The 24,586-nt window shown below is 45.8% G+C and overlaps 1 protein-coding gene across 1 annotated transcript in view; it reads left to right on the top strand.

Annotated features, from left to right (window-relative positions):
• Positions 1 to 1,452: 1,452 nt before the first annotated feature.
• The window catches only part of LOC139402256 (teneurin-2-like), a gene marked incomplete at its 3' end in the record, with an annotated part of 128,195 nt that continues 105,061 nt past the window's right edge, over positions 1,453 to 24,586 (top strand). The window contains exons 1-2 of the mRNA XM_071146354.1: positions 1,453 to 1,495; positions 2,303 to 2,533. Coding sequence (XP_071002455.1) covers positions 1,453 to 1,495; positions 2,303 to 2,533 — 274 coding nt within the window. The remainder of the gene's footprint in view (positions 1,496 to 2,302; positions 2,534 to 24,586) is intronic.

Genomic DNA, 24,586 nt, shown 5'->3' with positions numbered 1-24,586 from the left:
CTGTTTTAGGTGGTCAGCCCACCTCATCAGGATCTGGTTTAGGTGGTCAGCCCACCTCATCAGGATCTGGTTTAGGTGGTCAGCCCACCTCATCAGGATCTGGTTTAGGTGATCAGCCCACCTCATCAGGATCTGGTTTAGGTGGTCAGCACACCTCATCAGGATCTGGTTTAGGTGGTCAGCCCACCTCACCAGGATCTGGTTTAGGTGGTCAGCCCACCTCACCAGGATCTGGTTTAGGTGGTCAGCCCACCTCACCAGGATCTGGTTTAGGTGGTCAGCACACCTCTTCAGGATCTGGTTTTCTCCTTCAAGAGAGTCAGACAATCAGCTGTTTTCATGGGGGTGATGTAGCGACTTCTCGGGCCATAGATGTGTGGCTGTTAAGAGTAGACTTGTGCGTTTTGTGCATATTGTCCAGTAAGGTTGTGATGGTGTCCGGGTTCTCGTCGTACCAGTCCTGATGTTTCCTACCTCTGTAGGCAATGGAGTGGGCTGCTGCCTGATAGAGCACTGAGCTGAGCGATGCCCACTTCTGGTCCATGGTTCAGAAGAGGCTCATTCTCCCTCTGCCTTTCAGCGAGAGACAGACGGGACTCGTCCGTTACTGCAGCTTTCTCAAGCCGGGTACAGTGCAGACGCCTCTTACTGGACTTCTTCAAGCATTGGGGGGGAATTATTCTCAGCTGGAGTTTAGCCAGTATCATACGGTGATCTGTCTAGCATTCTGTACCCCTCATATCACGTGTCAGCAGGACGTCATTAGAGTCCGAACGTCTCACTGTAACGTAGGACATCAGGTGCCAGGGTTTGGAGCGTGGGGGCATCCATGATATTTTATATTTGTTCTTCTGCTGGAACAAGGTGTTAGTGATGATGATCATGCTCTGCACAGAGTTAGTAGTCTCATGTTGTTCTCATTGACCTGGCCAACGCCATGCCTACCCAGCACTCCGCTCCATATCCTGTCCCACCCTAGCGTTGAAGTCACCCAGCACCCAGCTCCATATCCTGTCCCACTCTAGTGTTGAAGTCACCCAGCACTCCGCTCCATATCCTGTCCCACCCTAGCGTTGAAGTCACCCAGCACCCCGCTCCATATCCTGTCCCACCCTAGCGTTGAAATCACCCAGCACTCCGCTCCATATCCTGTCCCACCCTAGCGTTGAAATCACCCAGCACTCCGCTCCATATCCTGTCCCACCCTAGCGTTGAAATCACCCAGCACTCCGCTCCATATCCTGTCCCACCCTAGCGTTGAAGTCACCCAGCACTCCGCTCCATATCCTGTCCCACCCTAGCGTTGAAGTCAGCAGAAAGATCTTGTCATTCCTGGGGATGCGGTGAAAGGCCTCGTCTTGTGACTGGTAGAAGCAGTCCTTTGCCTCATTTTCAGATGGTAACGTTGGTTGGTATGCACTGAGAAGAGTTTCATAATGCATCTTGGGGGATATGGAGAGACATGAGTCTTTCACTTACGCCTTCAGGCGTTTCGGTGAGGCTGGGTAAAAGGCTGTTCTTAACTGCTAGTCCTGCTAGCTGCTGATGTTGTCCACCCGGAGGGTGACCTTTCCAGAAGAAGGTGGAGCCTTCTCCCTCCTTTTTCAGGGACCCTTCATCCAGGAACCTGGTCTCTCACTCAGGGCAGCAATGTTGTAGAGCCTTAGTTCTCCGGTGTATCATTATTATTGTCAGTGTCCAAAAGAGTCCTGATGTTCCATATCGCCAGTTTCAGACAAATTATTTTCTTCATCATTTTTCGACAGCTGAGTGGAACTCCCGATAGGTGTGGTAGCCTATCCAGGAAGGAGTGAGTGGGTAATTTTTAGGTCACCTTTCTAGGCCTCTCCCCAACTGGGTGTAGCTCCTAAATAGGGCTGCTCAGTCACACAGTGGTCTACTGAGAGTACTTGCCACTCAAGTGCCAACTACTGGCGACCATAATAGTCCTGTACAGCTGGTGTGCAGGGGTCTGATTAAGGGCTTCCGGTCCATTCACTCCTGCCCCCGTCACCAGACACCCCAATGCCACCAGACTTTAGTCCGGTTTCCAGTTGATTGCTTCACAGAGGTCAGAAGTGTCGCTGAGGGTGTGCAAATCCCAACAACACTACTTCACTGTAGGATGGTGAATTCCAGTGTCAACACACACACATGTATAAATAATTAAATAATGAAAGAAAGGACAAGCAAAAAAAAACACAAGGAAACAGAACAACAGAGAGACTAGTGAACCAGCAAAGGACAACTCTTGCTAAGAGATGCAATCACCCAGAGGACCACGTGACCCATGATGCCCTAGCTCCAGCTAAGAGATGTAATCACCCAGAGGACCACGTGACCCATGATGCCCTAGCTCCAGCTAAGAGATGTAATCACCCAGAGGACCACGTGACCCATGATGCCCTAGCTCCAGCTAAGAGATGTATTCACCCAGAGGACCACGTGACCCATGATGCCCTAGCTCCAGCTAAGAGATGTAATCACCCAGAGGACCACGTGACCCATGATGCCCTAACTCCAGCTAAGAGATGTAATCACCCAGAGGACCACGTGACCCATGATGCCTAGCTCCAGCTAAGAGATGTAATCACCCAGAGGACCATGTGACCCATAATGCCTAGCTCTAGCTAAGAGATGTAATCACCCAGAGGACCACGTGACCCATGATGCCTAGTCTTTGTTACATGAGCACAAAGCAATTTACACTGACCTTTCTAGATGTGCATTGGAACTAAATGAGCAGAGTTAAACATGCCCCACGGCTTCATTGCTAAAAAGATTACACTTCCCATAATTGCTTTTGGCTATCTAGTGCCATTTCTTTTTTTGTAATTAAAGTGATTTAAAATATTAATAACCACCAGCACACACACACACGCTCACGCATACATACACATACACACATTCCTGCTCATACATACACACCGCACATACATTTTTACACATGCACAAACACAAATACACTCAAATATACATGATGTTCGCAAATACAAATCTCAAATCTCTCTCCCTATCCCGCTCTCTCACTCCCTATCCCTCTATCTTTCTCTTCCTATGCCTCCCTCTCTCTTCCTATCCCTCTATCTCTCTCTATCATTATATTGCTCTCACCCTCTCCCTATCCATCTCACTCTCCCTCTCCCTATCCATCTCCCACTCCCTCTCCCAATCCATCTCCCTCTCCCTCTCCCTATCCATCTCTCTCTCCCTCTCCCTATCCATCTCCCTCTCCCTATCCCTCTACCTCAATTAAATTCAAAGGGCTTTATATGGGAAACATACACTACATGACCAAAAGTATGTGGACACCTTATTCCACAACATCTTATTCCAAAATCATGGGGATTAATATGGAGTTTGTCCTCCCTTTGCTGCTATAACAACCTCCACTCGTCTGGTTTTCCACTAGATGTTGGAACATTGCTGCTGGGACTTGCTTCCATTCAGTCACAAGAGCATTAGTGAAGTCGGGCACTGATGTTGGGAGACTAGGCCTGGCTCGCAGTCGGCGTTCAAATTCATCCCAAAGGTGTTCGATGGGGTTGAGGTCAGGGCTCTGTGCAAGCCAGTCAAGTTCTTCCACACTGATCTCGACAAACCACTTCTGTATGGACCTCACTTTGTACACGGGGCGTTGTCATGCTGAAACAGGAAAGGGCCTTCCCCAAACTGCCCCAGTTGGAAGCACAGAATCGTCTAGAATGTCATTGTATGCTGTAGCGTTAAGATTTCCCTTCACTGAAACTAAGGGGCCTATCCCAAACCATGAAAAACAGCACCTGACCATTATGCCTCACCAACTAAACTTTACAGTTAGCACTATGCATTTGGGCAGGTAGCAGTCTCCTGACATTCGCCAAACCCAGATTTGTCTGTCGGACTGCCAGATGGTGAAGCGTGATTCATCACTCCAGAGAAGGTTTTTCCCCTGATCCGGAGTCCAATGGTGGCGAGCTTTACACCACTCCATCCAATGCTTGGCATTACACATGGTGATCTTAGGCTTGTGTGCGGCTGCTCGGCCATGGAAACCCATTTCATGAAACTCCCGACAAACAGTTACTGTACTGACGTTGCTTCCAGAGACCGTTTGGAACTCGGTAGTGAGTATTGCATCCGAGGACAGACAATTTGTATGTGCTTTATGACTCAGCTGTCCCGTTCTGTGAGCTTGTGTGACCTACCACTTTGCGGCTGAGCCATTGTTTCTCCTAGACGTTTCCACTTCACAATAGCAGCACTTACAATTGACCAGGGCAACTCTAGCAGGGCAGAAATTAAACAAACTGACTTGTTGGAAAGGTGGCATCCTATGTACCATGTTGAAAGTCAATGAGCTTTTTCAGAAAGGACATTCGAATGCCAATGTTTGTCTATTGAGATTGCATGGCTGTGTACTCGATTTTATACACCTGTCAGCAACAAGTGAGGCTGAAATAGCCAGATCCACTCATTTGAAGGGGTGTCCACATACATTTATATAGTTAGTGTATGTTAAATTGTTTTCTTCATACTATAAATCAATAAAAATAATGCCATGGAATTCTAAGCACGTCTTGTCTGCTAAATTAACTCGTGGAGCCTACAACAAATATGACGTAGCAGGATCAGGGCCTAACAACTCAGAGTATGCTATTCTGTTCTGAAACAGACAACATTTTCTTCATATCAAGTTTCTTTAGACGTGTCTAAAATGGGGGATGGATTTATTGTGATGGTGTGGGCTATATTACATGACATTTTCATGTGTAGATGTGGAAGCCAGGAGATGCTAAACTTGTTTATGTTAATTAGCGGGCAGTTACCGTGAGACCGGCAGTTATCGCCTTGACAAACACCTGCTGACAAAATGTCATGATCGTCATAGACCTAATTGAGGCTGGTCCTTTACGCTAGAGAGAGAGACAGTAGATAGGACACATTGAGACTGGTCCTTTACACTAGAGAGAGAGAGAGACAGTAGATAGGACACATTGAGGCTGGTCCTTTACACTAGAGAGAGAGTGAGACAGTAGATAGGACACATTGAGACTGGTCCTTTACACTAGAGAGAGAGAGACAGTAGATAGGACACATTGAGGCTGGTCCTTTACACTAGAGAGAGAGAGAGAGACAGTAGATAGGACACATTGAGGCTGGTCCTTTACACTAGAGAGAGGGAGAGAGACAGTAGATAGGACACATTGAGGCTTGTCCTTTACCCTAGAGAGAGAGAGAGACAGTAGATAGGACACATTGAGGCTGGTCCTTTACACTAGAGAGAGAGAGAGACAGTAGATAGGACACATTGAGGCTGGTCCTTTACACTAGAGAGATGGACAGTAGATAGGACACATTGAGGCTGGTCCTTTACCCTAGAGAGAGAGAGAGACAGTAGATAGGACACATTGAGGCTGGTCCTTTACACTAGAGAGAGAGAGAGACAGTAGATAGGACACATTGAGGCTGGTCCTTTACACTAGAGAGAGAGAGAGACAGTAGATAGGACACATTGAGACTGGTCCTTTACACTAGAGAGATGGACAGTAGATAGGACACATTGAGGCTGGTCCTTTACCCTAGAGAGAGAGAGAGACAGTAGATAGGACACATTGAGGCTGGTCCTTTACCCTAGAGAGAGAGAGAGACAGTAGATAGGACACATTGAGGCTGGTCCTTTACACTAGAGAGAGAGAGAGACAGGATATAGGACACATTGAGACTGGTCCTTTACCCTAGAGAGAGAGAGACAGTAGATAGGACACATTGAGGCTGGTCCTTTACACTAGAGAGAGAGAGAGACAGTAGATAGGACACATTGAGGCTGGTCCTTTACACTAGAGAGAGAGAGAGACCGTAGATAGGACACATTGAGACTGGTCCTTTACCCTAGAGAGAGAGAGAGAGACAGTAGATAGGACACATTGAGGCTGGTCCTTTACACTAGAGAGAGAGAGAGACAGTAGATAGGAGACATTGAGGCTGGTCCTTTACACTAGAGAGATGGACAGTAGATAGGACACATTGAGACTGGTCCTTTACACTAGAGAGAGAGACAGTAGATAGGACACATTGAGGCTGGTCCTTTACACTAGAGAGAGAGAGAGACAGGAGATAGGACACATTGAGACTGGTCCTTTACCCTAGAGAGAGAGACAGTAGATAGGACACATTGAGGCTGGTCCTTTACCCTAGAGAGAGAGAGAGACAGTAGATAGGACACATTGAGGCTGGTCCTTTACACTAGAGAGAGAGACAGGAGATAGGACACATTGAGACTGGTCCTTTACATTAGAGAGAGAGGGACAGTGGATAGGACACATTGAGGCTGGTCCTTTACACTAGAGAGAGAGAGACAATAGATATGACACATTGAGGCTAGTCCTTTACATTAGAGAGAGAGAGAGACAGTAGATAGGACACATTGAGGCTGGTCCTTTACATTAGAGAGAGAGAGACAGTAGATAGGACACATTGAGACTGGTCCTTTACACTAGAGAGAGAGAGACAGTAGATATGACACATTGAGGCTAGTCCTTTACATTAGAGAGAGAGGGGACAGTAGATAGGACACATTGAGGCTGGTCCTTTACATTAGAGAGAGAGAGAGACAGTAGATAGGACACATTGAGACTGGTCCTTTACATTAGAGAGAGAGAGAGACAGTAGATAGGACACATTGAGACTGGTCCTTTACACTAGAGAGAGAGAGAGACAGTAGATAGGACACCTTGAGACTGTTCCTTTACACTAGAGAGAGAGAGAGACAGTAGATAGGACACATTGAGGCTGGTCCTTTACACTAGGGAGAGAGAGAGAGACAGGAGATAGGACACATTGAGACTGGTCCTTTACACTAGAGAGAGAGAGAGACAGTAGATAGGACACATTGAGACTGGTCCTTTACACTAGAGAGAGAGACAGGAGATATGACACATTGAGACTGGTCCTTTACACTAGAGAGAGAGAGAGACAGGAGATATGACACATTGAGGCTGTTCCTTTACTCTAGAGAGAGAGAGAGAGAGACAGGAGATAGGACACATTGAGACTGGTCCTTTACACTAGAGAGCGAGAGAGACAGTAGATAGGACACATTGAGACTGGTCCTTTACACTAGAGAGAGAGAGAGACAGTAGATAGGACACATTGAGGCTGGTCCTTTACATTAGAGAGAGAGAGAGAGACAGTGGATAGGACACATTGAGACTGGTCCTTTACCCTAGAGAGCGTGAGAGACAGTAGATAGGACACATTGAGACTGGTTCTTTACCCTAGAGAGAGAGAGAGACAGTAGATAGGACACATTGAGACTGGTCCTTTACCCTAGAGAGAGAGATGGACAGTAGATAGGACACATTGAGACTGGTCCTTTACACTAGAGAGAGAGAGAGACAGTAGATAGGACACATTGAGACTGGTCCTTTACACTAGAGAGAGAGAGAGACAGTAGATAGGACACATTGAGACTGGTCCTTTACACTAGAGAGAGAGAGAGAGACAGTAGATAGGACACATTGAGACTGGTCCTTTACACTAGAGAGAGAGAGAGACAGTAGATAGGACACATTGAGACTGGTCCTTTACACTAGAGAGAGAGAGAGACAGTAGATAGGACACATTGAGGCTGGTCCTTTACATTAGAGAGAGAGAGAGAGACAGTGGATAGGACACATTGAGACTGGTCCTTTACACTAGAGAGAGAGACAGTAGATAGGACACATTGAGGCTGGTCCTTTACCCTAGAGAGAGAGAGAGACAGTAGATAGGACACATTGAGACTGGTCCTTTACCCTAGAGAGAGAGACAGTAGATAGGACACATTGAGGCTGGTCCTTTACACTAGAGAGAGAGGGACAGTAGATAGGACACATTGAGGCTGGTTTTTTACACTAGAGAGAGAGAGAGACAGTAGATAGGACACATTGAGACTGGTCCTTTACATTAGAGAGAGAGAGAGACAGTAGATAGGACACATTGAGACTGGTCCTTTACACTAGAGATAGAGAGAGACAGTAGATAGGACACATTGAGACTGGTCCTTTACACTAGAGAGAGAGAGAGAGTAGATAGGACACATTGAGACTGGTCCTTTACACTAGAGAGAGAGAGAGACAGGAGATATGACACATTGAGGCTGGTCCTTTACTCTAGAGAGAGAGAGAGACAGGAGATAGGACACATTGAGGCTGGTCCTTTACACTAGAGAGAGAGAGAGACAGGAGATATGACACATTGAGGCTGGTCCTTTACTCTAGAGAGAAAGAGAGAGACAGGAGACAGGACACATTGAGACTGGTCCTTTGCACTAGAGAGAGAGAGGGACAGTAGATAGGACACATTGAGGCTCGTCCTTTACATTAGAGAGAGAGAGAGAGAGACAGTAGATAGGACACATTGAGGCTGGTCCTTTACACTAGAGAGCGAGAGAGACAGTAGATAGGACACATTGAGGCTGGTCCTTTACACTAGAGAGAGAGACAGTAGATAGGACACATTGAGGCTGGTCCTTTACCCTAGAGAGAGAGAGAGACAGGAGATAGGACACATTGAGACTGGTCCTTTACCCTAGAGAGAGAGACAGTAGATAGGACACATTGAGGCTGGTCCTTTACCCTGGAGAGAGAGAGAGACAGTAGATAGGACACATTGAGGCTGGTCCTTTACAGTAGAGAGAGAGACAGTAAATAGGACACATTGAGACTGGTCCTTTACCCTAGAGAGATGGACAGTAGATAGGACACATTGAGACTGGTCCTTTACACTAGAGAGAGAGAGACAGTAGATATGACACATTGAGACTGGTCCTTTACCCTAGAGAGCGTGAGAGACAGTAGATAGGACACATTGAGACTGGTCCTTTACACTAGAGAGAGAGAGAGACAGTAGATAGGACACATTGAGACTGGTCCTTTACACTAGAGAGAGAGACAGGAGATATGACACATTGAGACTGGTCCTTTACACTGGAGAGATGGACAGTAGATAGGACACATTGAGACTGGTCCTTTACACTAGAGAGAGAGACAGTAGATAGGACACATTGAGGCTGGTCCTTTACCCTAGAGAGAGAGAGAGACAGGAGATAGGACACATTGAGACGGGTCCTTTACCCTAGAGAGAGAGACAGTAGATAGGACACATTGAGACTGGTCCTTTACACTAGAGAGAGAGAGAGACAGTAGATATGACACATTGAGACTGATCCTTTACACTAGAGAGAGAGAGACAGTAGATAGGACACATTGAGGCTTGTCCTTTACACTAGAGAGAGAGAGACAGTGGATAGGACACATTGAGGCTTGTCCTTTACGTTAGAGAGAGAGAGACAGTGGATAGGACACATTGAGACTGGTCCTTTACACTAGAGAGAGAGAGACAGTAGATATGACACATTGAGGCTGGTCCTTTACCCTAGAGAGAGAGAGAGACAGGAGATAGGACACATTGAGGCTGGTCCTTTACACTAGAGAGAGAGAGAGACAGTAGATAGGACACATTGAGACTGGTCCTTTACACTAGAGAGAGAGAGAGAGACAGGAGATAGGACACATTGAGGCTTGTCCTTTACACTAGAGAGAGAGACAGTAGATAGGACACATTGAGGCTTGTCCTTTACCCTAGAGAGAGAGAGAGGGACAGTAGATAGGACACATTGAGGCTGGTCCTTTACATTAGAGAGAGAGAGAGACAGGAGATAGGACACATTGAGACTGATCCTTTACACTAGAGAGAGAGACAGGAGATATGACACATTGAGACTGATCCTTTACACTAGAGAGAGAGACAGGAGATAGGACACATTGAGGCTGGTCCTTTACATTAGAGAGAGAGGGACAGTAGATAGGACACATTGAGACTGGTCCTTTACACTAGAGAGAGAGAGAGACAGGAGATAGGACACATTGAGGCTGGTCCTTTACACTAGAGAGAGAGAGAGACAGTAGATAGGAGACATTGAGACTGGTCCTTTACACTAGAGAGAGAGAGAGAGACAGTAGATAGGACACATTGAGACTGGTCCTTTACACTAGAGAGAGAGAGAGAGAGACAGTAGATAGGACACATTGAGACTGGTCCTTTACATTAGAGAGAGAGAGAGACTGTAGATAGGACACATTGAGACTGGTCCTTTACACTAGAGAGAGAGACAGTCGATAGGACACATTGAGACTGATCCTTTACACTAGAGAGAGAGAGAGACAGTAGATAGGACACATTGAGGCTTGTTCTTTACACTAGAGAGAGAGAGAGACAGTAGATAGGACACATTGAGGCTGGTCCTTTACACTAGAGAGAGAGAGAGACAGTAGATAGGAGACATTGAGACTGGTCCTTTACACTAGAGAGAGAGAGACAGTAGATAGGACACATTGAGGCTGGTCCTTTACACTAGAGAGAGGGACAGTAGATATGACACATTGAGGCTGGTCCTTTACACTAGAGAGAGAGACAGTAGATAGGAGACATTTAGACTGGTCCTTTACACTAGAGAGAGAGAGAGAGACATTAGATAGGACACATTGAGACTGGACCTTTACACTAGAGAGAGGGAGACAGTAGATAGGACACATTGAGACAGGTCCTTTACACTAGAGAGAGAGAGAGAGACAGTAGATAGGACACATTGAGACTGGTCCTTTACACTAGAGAGAAAGAGACAGTAGATATGACACATTGAGGCTGGTCCTTTACACTAGAGAGAGAGAGAGAGACAGTAGATAGGACACATTGAGACTGGTCCTTTACACTAGAGAGAGAGACAGTAGATAGGACACATTGAGGCTGGTCCTTTACACTAGAGAGAGAGAGAGACAGGAGATATGACACATTGAGGCTGTTCCTTTACTCTAGAGAGAGAGAGAGAGAGACAGGAGATAGGACACATTGAGACTGGTCCTTTACACTAGAGAGCGAGAGAGACAGTAGATAGGACACATTGAGACTGGTCCTTTACACTAGAGAGAGAGAGAGACAGTAGATAGGACACATTGAGGCTGGTCCTTTACATTAGAGAGAGAGAGAGAGACAGTGGATAGGACACATTGAGACTGGTCCTTTACCCTAGAGAGAGAGACAGGAGATATGACACATTGAGACTGGTCCTTTACACTGGAGAGATGGACAGTAGATAGGACACATTGAGACTGGTCCTTTACACTAGAGAGAGAGACAGTAGATAGGACACATTGAGGCTGGTCCTTTACCCTAGAGAGAGAGAGAGACAGGAGATAGGACACATTGAGACGGGTCCTTTACCCTAGAGAGAGAGACAGTAGATAGGACACATTGAGACTGGTCCTTTACACTAGAGAGAGAGAGAGACAGTAGATATGACACATTGAGACTGATCCTTTACACTAGAGAGAGAGAGAGACAGTAGATAGGACACATTGAGGCTTGTTCTTTACACTAGAGAGAGAGAGAGACAGTAGATAGGACACATTGAGGCTGGTCCTTTACACTAGAGAGAGAGAGAGACAGTAGATAGGAGACATTGAGACTGGTCCTTTACACTAGAGAGAGAGAGACAGTAGATATGACACATTGAGGCTGGTCCTTTACACTAGAGAGAGAGACAGTAGATAGGAGACATTGAGACTGGTCCTTTACACTAGAGAGAGAGAGAGAGACATTAGATAGGACACATTGAGACTGGACCTTTACACTAGAGAGAGGGAGACAGTAGATAGGACACATTGAGACAGGTCCTTTACACTAGAGAGAGAGAGAGAGACAGTAGATAGGACACATTGAGACTGGTCCTTTACACTAGAGAGAAAGAGACAGTAGATATGACACATTGAGGCTGGTCCTTTACACTAGAGAGAGAGAGAGAGACAGTAGATAGGACACATTGAGACTGGTCCTTTACACTAGAGAGAGAGACAGTAGATAGGACACATTGAGGCTGGTCCTTTACACTAGAGAGAGAGAGAGACAGGAGATATGACACATTGAGGCTGTTCCTTTACTCTAGAGAGAGAGAGAGAGAGACAGGAGATAGGACACATTGAGACTGGTCCTTTACACTAGAGAGCGAGAGAGACAGTAGATAGGACACATTGAGACTGGTCCTTTACACTAGAGAGAGAGAGAGACAGTAGATAGGACACATTGAGGCTGGTCCTTTACATTAGAGAGAGAGAGAGAGACAGTGGATAGGACACATTGAGACTGGTCCTTTACCCTAGAGAGAGAGACAGGAGATATGACACATTGAGACTGGTCCTTTACACTGGAGAGATGGACAGTAGATAGGACACATTGAGACTGGTCCTTTACACTAGAGAGAGAGACAGTAGATAGGACACATTGAGGCTGGTCCTTTACCCTAGAGAGAGAGAGAGACAGGAGATAGGACACATTGAGACGGGTCCTTTACCCTAGAGAGAGAGACAGTAGATAGGACACATTGAGACTGGTCCTTTACACTAGAGAGAGAGAGAGACAGTAGATATGACACATTGAGACTGATCCTTTACACTAGAGAGAGAGAGACAGTAGATAGGACACATTGAGGCTTGTCCTTTACACTAGAGAGAGAGAGACAGTGGATAGGACACATTGAGGCTTGTCCTTTACGTTAGAGAGAGAGACAGTGGATAGGACACATTGAGACTGGTCCTTTACACTAGAGAGAGAGAGACAGTAGATATGACACATTGAGGCTGGTCCTTTACCCTAGAGAGAGAGAGAGACAGGAGATAGGACACATTGAGGCTGGTCCTTTACACTAGAGAGAGAGAGAGACAGTAGATAGGACACATTGAGACTGGTCCTTTACACTAGAGAGAGAGAGAGAGACAGGAGATAGGACACATTGAGGCTTGTCCTTTACACTAGAGAGAGAGACAGTAGATAGGACACATTGAGGCTTGTCCTTTACCCTAGAGAGAGAGAGAGAGAGTAGATAGGACACATTGAGGCTGGTCCTTTACATTAGAGAGAGAGAGAGACAGGAGATAGGACACATTGAGACTGATCCTTTACACTAGAGAGAGAGACAGGAGATATGACACATTGAGACTGATCCTTTACACTAGAGAGAGAGACAGGAGATAGGACACATTGAGGCTGGTCCTTTACATTAGAGAGAGAGAGAGACAGTAGATAGGACACATTGAGACTGGTCCTTTACACTAGAGAGAGAGAGAGACAGTAGATAGGACACATTGAGACTGGTCCTTTACACTAGAGAGAGAGAGAGAGAGACAGTAGATAGGACACATTGAGACTGGTCCTTTACATTAGAGAGAGAGAGAGACTGTAGATAGGACACATTGAGACTGGTCCTTTACACTAGAGAGAGAGACAGTCGATAGGACACATTGAGACTGATCCTTTACACTAGAGAGAGAGAGAGACAGTAGATAGGACACATTGAGGCTTGTTCTTTACACTAGAGAGAGAGAGAGACAGTAGATAGGACACATTGAGGCTGGTCCTTTACACTAGAGAGAGAGAGAGACAGTAGATAGGAGACATTGAGACTGGTCCTTTACACTAGAGAGAGAGAGACAGTAGATAGGACACATTGAGGCTGGTCCTTTACACTAGAGAGAGGGACAGTAGATATGACACATTGAGGCTGGTCCTTTACACTAGAGAGAGAGACAGTAGATAGGAGACATTGAGACTGGTCCTTTACACTAGAGAGAGAGAGAGAGACATTAGATAGGACACATTGAGACTGGACCTTTACACTAGAGAGAGGGAGACAGTAGATAGGACACATTGAGACAGGTCCTTTACACTAGAGAGAGAGAGAGAGACAGTAGATAGGACACATTGAGACTGGTCCTTTACACTAGAGAGAAAGAGACAGTAGATATGACACATTGAGGCTGGTCCTTTACACTAGAGAGAGAGAGAGAGACAGTAGATAGGACACATTGAGACTGGTCCTTTACACTAGAGAGAGAGACAGTAGATAGGACACATTGAGGCTGGTCCTTTACACTAGAGAGAGAGAGAGACAGGAGATATGACACATTGAGGCTGTTCCTTTACTCTAGAGAGAGAGAGAGAGAGACAGGAGATAGGACACATTGAGACTGGTCCTTTACACTAGAGAGCGAGAGAGACAGTAGATAGGACACATTGAGACTGGTCCTTTACACTAGAGAGAGAGAGAGACAGTAGATAGGACACATTGAGGCTGGTCCTTTACATTAGAGAGAGAGAGAGACAGTGGATAGGACACATTGAGACTGGTCCTTTACCCTAGAGAGGGTGAGAGACAGTAGATAGGACACATTGAGACTGGTCCTTTACCCTAGAGAGAGAGAGAGACAGTAGATAGGACACATTGAGACTGGTCCTTTACCCTAGAGAGAGAGATGGACAGTAGATAGGACACATTGAGACTGGTCCTTTACACTAGAGAGAGAGAGAGACAGTAGATAGGACACATTGAGACTGGTCCTTTACACTAGAGAGAGAGAGAGACAGTAGATAGGACACATTGAGACTGGTCCTTTACACTAGAGAGAGAGAGAGAGACAGTAGATAGGACACATTGAGACTGGTCCTTTACACTAGAGAGAGAGAGAGACAGTAGATAGGACACATTGAGACTGGTCCTTTACACTAGAGAGAGAGAGAGACAGTAGATAGGACACATTGAGGCTGGTCCTTTACATTAGAGAGAGAGAGAGAGAGACATTGGATAGGACACATTGAGACTGGTCCTTTACACTAGAGAGAGAGACAGTAGATAGGACACATTGAGGCTGGTCCTTTACCCTAGAGAGAGAGAGAGACAGTAGATAGGACACATTGAGACTGGTCCTTTACCCTAGAGAGAGAGACAGTAGATAGGACACATTGAGGCTGGTCCTTTACACTAGAGAGAGAGGGACAGTAGATAGGACACATTGAGGCTGGTTTTTTACATTAGAGAGAGAGAGAGACAGTAGATAGGACACATTGAGAATGGTCCTTTACATTAGAGAGAGAGAGAGACAGTAGATAGGACACATTGAGACTGGTCCTTTACACTAGAGATAGAGAGAGACAGTAGATAGGACACATTGAGACTGGTCCTTTACACTAGAGAGAGAGAGAGAGAGTAGATAGGACACATTGAGACTGGTCCTTTACACTAGAGAGAGAGAGAGACAGGAGATATGACACATTGAGGCTGGTCCTTTACTCTAGAGAGAGAGAGAGACAGGAGATAGGACACATTGAGGCTGGTCCTTTACACTAGAGAGAGAGAGAGACAGGAGATATGACACATTGAGGCTGGTCCTTTACTCTAGAGAGAGAGAGAGAGACAGGAGACAGGACACATTGAGACTGGTCCTTTGCACTAGAGAGAGAGAGGGACAGTAGATAGGACACATTGAGGCTCGTCCTTTACATTAGAGAGAGAGAGAGAGACAGTAGATAGGACACATTGAGGCTGGTCCTTTACACTAGAGAGCGAGAGAGACAGTAGATAGGACACATTGAGGCTGGTCCTTTACACTAGAGAGAGAGACAGTAGATAGGACACATTGAGGCTGGTCCTTTACCCTAGAGAGAGAGAGAGACAGGAGATAGGACACATTGAGACTGGTCCTTTACCCTAGAGAGAGAGACAGTAGATAGGACACATTGAGGCTGGTCCTTTACCCTGGAGAGAGAGAGAGACAGTAGATAGGACACATTGAGGCTGGTCCTTTACAGTAGAGAGAGAGACAGTAAATAGGACACATTGAGACTGGTCCTTTACCCTAGAGAGATGGACAGTAGATAGGACACATTGAGACTGGTCCTTTACACTAGAGAGAGAGAGACAGTAGATATGACACATTGAGACTGGTCCTTTACCCTAGAGAGCGTGAGAGACAGGAGATATGACACATTGAGACTGGTCCTTTACACTGGAGAGATGGACAGTAGATAGGACACATTGAGACTGGTCCTTTACACTAGAGAGAGAGACAGTAGATAGGACACATTGAGGCTGGTCCTTTACCCTAGAGAGAGAGAGAGACAGGAGATAGGACACATTGAGACGGGTCCTTTACCCTAGAGAGAGAGACAGTAGATAGGACACATTGAGACTGGTCCTTTACACTAGAGAGAGAGAGAGACAGTAGATATGACACATTGAGACTGATCCTTTACACTAGAGAGAGAGAGACAGTAGATAGGACACATTGAGGCTTGTCCTTTACACTAGAGAGAGAGAGACAGTGGATAGGACACATTGAGGCTTGTCCTTTACGTTAGAGAGAGAGAGACAGTGGATAGGACACATTGAGACTGGTCCTTTACACTAGAGAGAGAGAGACAGTAGATATGACACATTGAGGCTGGTCCTTTACCCTAGAGAGAGAGAGAGACAGGAGATAGGACACATTGAGGCTGGTCCTTTACACTAGAGAGAGAGAGAGACAGTAGATAGGACACATTGAGACTGGTCCTTTACACTAGAGAGAGAGAGAGAGAGACAGGAGATAGGACACATTGAGGCTTGTCCTTTACACTAGAGAGAGAGACAGTAGATAGGACACATTGAGGCTTGTCCTTTACCCTAGAGAGAGAGAGAGGGACAGTAGATAGGACACATTGAGGCTGGTCCTTTACATTAGAGAGAGAGAGAGACAGGAGATAGGACACATTGAGACTGATCCTTTACACTAGAGAGAGAGACAGGAGATATGACACATTGAGACTGATCCTTTACACTAGAGAGAGAGACAGGAGATAGGACACATTGAGGCTGGTCCTTTACATTAGAGAGAGAGAGGGACAGTAGATAGGACACATTGAGACTGGTCCTTTACACTAGAGAGAGAGAGAGACAGGAGATAGGACACATTGAGGCTGGTCCTTTACACTAGAGAGAGAGAGAGACAGTAGATAGGAGACATTGAGACTGGTCCTTTACACTAGAGAGAGAGAGAGAGACAGTAGATAGGACACATTGAGACTGGTCCTTTACACTAGAGAGAGAGAGAGAGAGACAGTAGATAGGACACATTGAGACTGGTCCTTTACATTAGAGAGAGAGAGAGACTGTAGATAGGACACATTGAGACTGGTCCTTTACACTAGAGAGAGAGACAGTCGATAGGACACATTGAGACTGATCCTTTACACTAGAGAGAGAGAGAGACAGTAGATAGGACACATTGAGGCTTGTTCTTTACACTAGAGAGAGAGAGAGACAGTAGATAGGACACATTGAGGCTGGTCCTTTACACTAGAGAGAGAGAGAGACAGTAGATAGGAGACATTGAGACTGGTCCTTTACACTAGAGAGAGAGAGACAGTAGATAGGACACATTGAGGCTGGTCCTTTACACTAGAGAGAGGGACAGTAGATAGGACACATTGAGGCTGGTCCTTTACATTAGAGAGAGAGAGAGACAGGAGATAGGACACATTGAGACTGGTCCTTTACCCTAGAGAGAGAGACAGTAGATAGGACACATTGAGGCTGGTCCTTTACCCTGGAGAGAGAGAGAGACAGTAGATAGGACACATTGAGGCTGGTCCTTTACAGTAGAGAGAGAGACAGTAAATAGGACACATTGAGACTGGTCCTTTACCCTAGAGAGATGGACAGTAGATAGGACACATTGAGACTGGTCCTTTACACTAGAGAGAGAGAGACAGTAGATATGACACATTGAGACTGGTCCTTTACCCTAGAGAGCGTGAGAGACAGTAGATAGGACACATTGAGACTGGTCCTTTACACTAGAGAGAGAGAGAGACAGTAGATAGGACACATTGAGACTGGTCCTTTACACTAGAGAGAGAGACAGGAGATATGACACATTGAGACTGGTCCTTTACACTGGAGAGATGGACAGTAGATAGGACACATTGAGACTGGTCCTTTACACTAGAGAGAGAGACAGTAGATAGGACACATTGAGGCTGGTCCTTTACCCTAGAGAGAGAGAGAGACAGGAGATAGGACACATTGAGACGGGTCCTTTACCCTAGAGAGAGAGACAGTAGATAGGACACATTGAGACTGGTCCTTTACACTAGAGAGAGAGAGAGACAGTAGATATGACACATTGAGACTGATCCTTTACACTAGAGAGAGAGAGACAGTAGATAGGACACATTGAGGCTTGTCCTTTACACTAGAGAGAGAGAGACAGTGGATAGGACACATTGAGGCTTGTCCTTTACGTTAGAGAGAGAGAGACAGTGGATAGGACACATTGAGACTGGTCCTTTACACTAGAGAGAGAGAGACAGTAGATATGACACATTGAGGCTGGTCCTTTACCCTAGAGAGAGAGAGAGACAGGAGATAGGACACATTGAGGCTGGTCCTTTACACTAGAGAGAGAGAGAGACAGTAGATAGGACACATTGAGACTGGTCCTTTACACTAGAGAGAGAGAGAGAGAGACAGGAGATAGGACACATTGAGGCTTGTCCTTTACACTAGAGAGAGAGACAGTAGATAGGACACATTGAGGCTTGTCCTTTACCCTAGAGAGAGAGAGGGACAGTAGATAGGACACATTGAGGCTGGTCCTTTACATTAGAGAGAGAGAGAGACAGGAGATAGGACACATTGAGACTGATCCTTTACACTAGAGAGAGAGACAGGAGATATGACACATTGAGACTGATCCTTTACACTAGAGAGAGAGACAGGAGATAGGACACATTGAGGCTGGTCCTTTACATTAGAGAGAGAGGGGACAGTAGATAGGACACATTGAGACTGGTCCTTTACACTAGAGAGAGAGAGAGACAGGAGATAGGACACATTGAGGCTGGTCCTTTACACTAGAGAGAGAGAGAGACAGTAGATAGGAGACATTGAGACTGGTCCTTTACACTAGAGAGAGAGAGAGAGACAGTAGATAGGACACATTGAGACTGGTCCTTTACACTAGAGAGAGAGAGAGAGAGACAGTAGATAGGACACATTGAGACTGGTCCTTTACATTAGAGAGAGAGAGAGACTGTAGATAGGACACATTGAGACTGGTCCTTTACACTAGAGAGAGAGACAGTCGATAGGACACATTGAGACTGATCCTTTACACTAGAGAGAGAGAGAGACAGTAGATAGGACACATTGAGGCTTGTTCTTTACACTAGAGAGAGAGAGAGACAGTAGATAGGACACATTGAGGCTGGTCCTTTACACTAGAGAGAGAGAGAGACAGTAGATAGGAGACATTGAGACTGGTCCTTTACACTAGAGAGAGAGAGACAGTAGATAGGACACATTGAGGCTGGTCCTTTACACTAGAGAGAGGGACAGTAGATATGACACATTGAGGCTGGTCCTTTACACTAGAGAGAGAGACAGTAGATAGGAGACATTTAGACTGGTCCTTTACACTAGAGAGAGAGAGAGAGACATTAGATAGGACACATTGAGACTGGACCTTTACACTAGAGAGAGGGAGACAGTAGATAGGACACATTGAGACAGGTCCTTTACACTAGAGAGAGAGAGAGAGACAGTAGATAGGACACATTGAGACTGGTCCTTTACACTAGAGAGAAAGAGACAGTAGATATGACACATTGAGGCTGGTCCTTTACACTAGAGAGAGAGAGAGAGACAGTAGATAGGACACATTGAGACTGGTCCTTTACACTAGAGAGAGAGACAGTAGATAGGACACATTGAGGCTGGTCCTTTACACTAGAGAGAGAGAGAGACAGGAGATATGACACATTGAGGCTGTTCCTTTACTCTAGAGAGAGAGAGAGAGAGACAGGAGATAGGACACATTGAGACTGGTCCTTTACACTAGAGAGCGAGAGAGACAGTAGATAGGACACATTGAGACTGGTCCTTTACACTAGAGAGAGAGAGAGACAGTAGATAGGACACATTGAGGCTGGTCCTTTACATTAGAGAGAGAGAGAGAGACAGTGGATAGGACACATTGAGACTGGTCCTTTACCCTAGAGAGAGAGACAGGAGATATGACACATTGAGACTGGTCCTTTACACTGGAGAGATGGACAGTAGATAGGACACATTGAGACTGGTCCTTTACACTAGAGAGAGAGACAGTAGATAGGACACATTGAGGCTGGTCCTTTACCCTAGAGAGAGAGAGAGACAGGAGATAGGACACATTGAGACGGGTCCTTTACCCTAGAGAGAGAGACAGTAGATAGGACACATTGAGACTGGTCCTTTACACTAGAGAGAGAGAGAGACAGTAGATATGACACATTGAGACTGATCCTTTACACTAGAGAGAGAGAGAGACAGTAGATAGGACACATTGAGGCTTGTTCTTTACACTAGAGAGAGAGAGAGAGACAGTAGATAGGACACATTGAGGCTGGTCCTTTACACTAGAGAGAGAGAGAGACAGTAGATAGGAGACATTGAGACTGGTCCTTTACACTAGAGAGAGAGAGACAGTAGATATGACACATTGAGGCTGGTCCTTTACACTAGAGAGAGAGACAGTAGATAGGAGACATTGAGACTGGTCCTTTACACTAGAGAGAGAGAGAGAGACATTAGATAGGACACATTGAGACTGGACCTTTACACTAGAGAGAGGGAGACAGTAGATAGGACACATTGAGACAGGTCCTTTACACTAGAGAGAGAGAGAGAGACAGTAGATAGGACACATTGAGACTGGTCCTTTACACTAGAGAGAAAGAGACAGTAGATATGACACATTGAGGCTGGTCCTTTACACTAGAGAGAGAGAGAGAGACAGTAGATAGGACACATTGAGACTGGTCCTTTACACTAGAGAGAGAGACAGTAGATAGGACACATTGAGGCTGGTCCTTTACACTAGAGAGAGAGAGAGACAGGAGATATGACACATTGAGGCTGTTCCTTTACTCTAGAGAGAGAGAGAGAGAGACAGGAGATAGGACACATTGAGACTGGTCCTTTACACTAGAGAGCGAGAGAGACAGTAGATAGGACACATTGAGACTGGTCCTTTACACTAGAGAGAGAGAGAGACAGTAGATAGGACACATTGAGGCTGGTCCTTTACATTAGAGAGAGAGAGAGAGACAGTGGATAGGACACATTGAGACTGGTCCTTTACCCTAGAGAGAGAGACAGGAGATATGACACATTGAGACTGGTCCTTTACACTGGAGAGATGGACAGTAGATAGGACACATTGAGACTGGTCCTTTACACTAGAGAGAGAGACAGTAGATAGGACACATTGAGGCTGGTCCTTTACCCTAGAGAGAGAGAGAGACAGGAGATAGGACACATTGAGACGGGTCCTTTACCCTAGAGAGAGAGACAGTAGATAGGACACATTGAGACTGGTCCTTTACACTAGAGAGAGAGAGAGACAGTAGATATGACACATTGAGACTGATCCTTTACACTAGAGAGAGAGAGACAGTAGATAGGACACATTGAGGCTTGTCCTTTACACTAGAGAGAGAGAGACAGTGGATAGGACACATTGAGGCTTGTCCTTTACGTTAGAGAGAGAGAGACAGTGGATAGGACACATTGAGACTGGTCCTTTACACTAGAGAGAGAGAGACAGTAGATATGACACATTGAGGCTGGTCCTTTACCCTAGAGAGAGAGAGAGACAGGAGATAGGACACATTGAGGCTGGTCCTTTACACTAGAGAGAGAGAGAGACAGTAGATAGGACACATTGAGACTGGTCCTTTACACTAGAGAGAGAGAGAGAGACAGGAGATAGGACACATTGAGGCTTGTCCTTTACACTAGAGAGAGAGACAGTAGATAGGACACATTGAGGCTTGTCCTTTACCCTAGAGAGAGAGAGAGGGACAGTAGATAGGACACATTGAGGCTGGTCCTTTACATTAGAGAGAGAGAGAGACAGGAGATAGGACACATTGAGACTGATCCTTTACACTAGAGAGAGAGACAGGAGATATGACACATTGAGACTGATCCTTTACACTAGAGAGAGAGACAGGAGATAGGACATATTGAGGCTGGTCCTTTACATTAGAGAGAGAGAGGGACAGTAGATAGGACACATTGAGACTGGTCCTTTACACTAGAGAGAGAGAGAGAGACAGTAGATAGGACACATTGAGACTGGTCCTTTACACTAGAGAGAGAGAGAGAGAGACAGTAGATAGGACACATTGAGACTGGTCCTTTACATTAGAGAGAGAGAGAGACTGTAGATAGGACACATTGAGACTGGTCCTTTACACTAGAGAGAGAGACAGTCGATAGGACACATTGAGACTGATCCTTTACACTAGAGAGAGAGAGAGACAGTAGATAGGACACATTGAGGCTTGTTCTTTACACTAGAGAGAGAGAGAGACAGTAGATAGGACACATTGAGGCTGGTCCTTTACACTAGAGAGAGAGAGAGACAGTAGATAGGAGACATTGAGACTGGTCCTTTACACTAGAGAGAGAGAGACAGTAGATAGGACACATTGAGGCTGGTCCTTTACACTAGAGAGAGGGACAGTAGATATGACACATTGAGGCTGGTCCTTTACACTAGAGAGAGAGACAGTAGATAGGAGACATTGAGACTGGTCCTTTACACTAGAGAGAGAGAGAGAGACATTAGATAGGACACATTGAGACTGGACCTTTACACTAGAGAGAGGGAGACAGTAGATAGGACACATTGAGACAGGTCCTTTACACTAGAGAGAGAGAGAGAGACAGTAGATAGGACACATTGAGACTGGTCCTTTACACTAGAGAGAAAGAGACAGTAGATATGACACATTGAGGCTGGTCCTTTACACTAGAGAGAGAGAGAGAGACAGTAGATAGGACACATTGAGACTGGTCCTTTACACTAGAGAGAGAGACAGTAGATAGGACACATTGAGGCTGGTCCTTTACACTAGAGAGAGAGAGAGACAGGAGATATGACACATTGAGGCTGTTCCTTTACTCTAGAGAGAGAGAGAGAGACAGGAGATAGGACACATTGAGACTGGTCCTTTACACTAGAGAGCGAGAGAGACAGTAGATAGGACACATTGAGACTGGTCCTTTACACTAGAGAGAGAGAGAGACAGTAGATAGGACACATTGAGGCTGGTCCTTTACATTAGAGAGAGAGAGAGAGACAGTGGATAGGACACATTGAGACTGGTCCTTTACCCTAGAGAGGGTGAGAGACAGTAGATAGGACACATTGAGACTGGTCCTTTACCCTAGAGAGAGAGAGAGACAGTAGATAGGACACATTGAGACTGGTCCTTTACCCTAGAGAGAGAGAGGGACAGTAGATAGGACACATTGAGACTGGTCCTTTACACTAGAGAGAGAGAGAGACAGTAGATAGGACACATTGAGACTGGTCCTTTACACTAGAGAGAGAGAGAGACAGTAGATAGGACACATTGAGACTGGTCCTTTACACTAGAGAGAGAGAGAGAGACAGTAGATAGGACACATTGAGACTGGTCCTTTACACTAGAGAGAGAGAGAGACAGTAGATAGGACACATTGAGACTGGTCCTTTACACTAGAGAGAGAGAGAGACAGTAGATAGGACACATTGAGGCTGGTCCTTTACATTAGAGAGAGAGAGAGAGACAGTGGATAGGACACATTGAGACTGGTCCTTTACACTAGAGAGAGAGACAGTAGATAGGACACATTGAGGCTGGTCCTTTACCCTAGAGAGAGAGAGAGACAGTAGATAGGACACATTGAGACTGGTCCTTTACCCTAGAGAGAGAGACAGTAGATAGGACACATTGAGGCTGGTCCTTTACACTAGAGAGAGAGGGACAGTAGATAGGACACATTGAGGCTGGTTTTTTACATTAGAGAGAGAGAGAGACAGTAGATAGGACACATTGAGAATGGTCCTTTACATTAGAGAGAGAGAGAGACAGTAGATAGGACACATTGAGACTGGTCCTTTACACTAGAGATAGAGAGAGACAGTAGATAGGACACATTGAGACTGGTCCTTTACACTAGAGAGAGAGAGAGAGAGTAGATAGGACACATTGAGACTGGTCCTTTACACTAGAGAGAGAGAGAGACAGGAGATATGACACATTGAGGCTGGTCCTTTACTCTAGAGAGAGAGAGAGACAGGAGATAGGACACATTGAGGCTGGTCCTTTACACTAGAGAGAGAGAGAGACAGGAGATATGACACATTGAGGCTGGTCCTTTACTCTAGAGAGAGAGAGAGAGACAGGAGACAGGACACATTGAGACTGGTCCTTTGCACTAGAGAGAGAGAGGGACAGTAGATAGGACACATTGAGGCTCGTCCTTTACATTAGAGAGAGAGAGAGAGAGACAGTAGATAGGACACATTGAGGCTGGTCCTTTACACTAGAGAGCGAGAGAGACAGTAGATAGGACACATTGAGGCTGGTCCTTTACACTAGAGAGAGAGACAGTAGATAGGACACATTGAGGCTGGTCCTTTACCCTAGAGAGAGAGAGAGACAGGAGATAGGACACATTGAGACTGGTCCTTTACCCTAGAGAGAGAGACAGTAGATAGGACACATTGAGGCTGGTCCTTTACCCTGGAGAGAGAGAGAGACAGTAGATAGGACACATTGAGGCTGGTCCTTTACAGTAGAGAGAGAGACAGTAAATAGGACACATTGAGACTGGTCCTTTACCCTAGAGAGATGGACAGTAGATAGGACACATTGAGACTGG

This window comes from Oncorhynchus clarkii, unplaced genomic scaffold (assembly GCF_045791955.1).
Source record: "Oncorhynchus clarkii lewisi isolate Uvic-CL-2024 unplaced genomic scaffold, UVic_Ocla_1.0 unplaced_contig_1487_pilon_pilon, whole genome shotgun sequence".
NCBI lineage: Eukaryota > Metazoa > Chordata > Actinopteri > Salmoniformes > Salmonidae > Oncorhynchus > Oncorhynchus clarkii.
The sequence above is the reverse complement of the archived record's forward strand: the minus strand, read 5'-3'. Positions and strand labels throughout refer to the sequence as shown.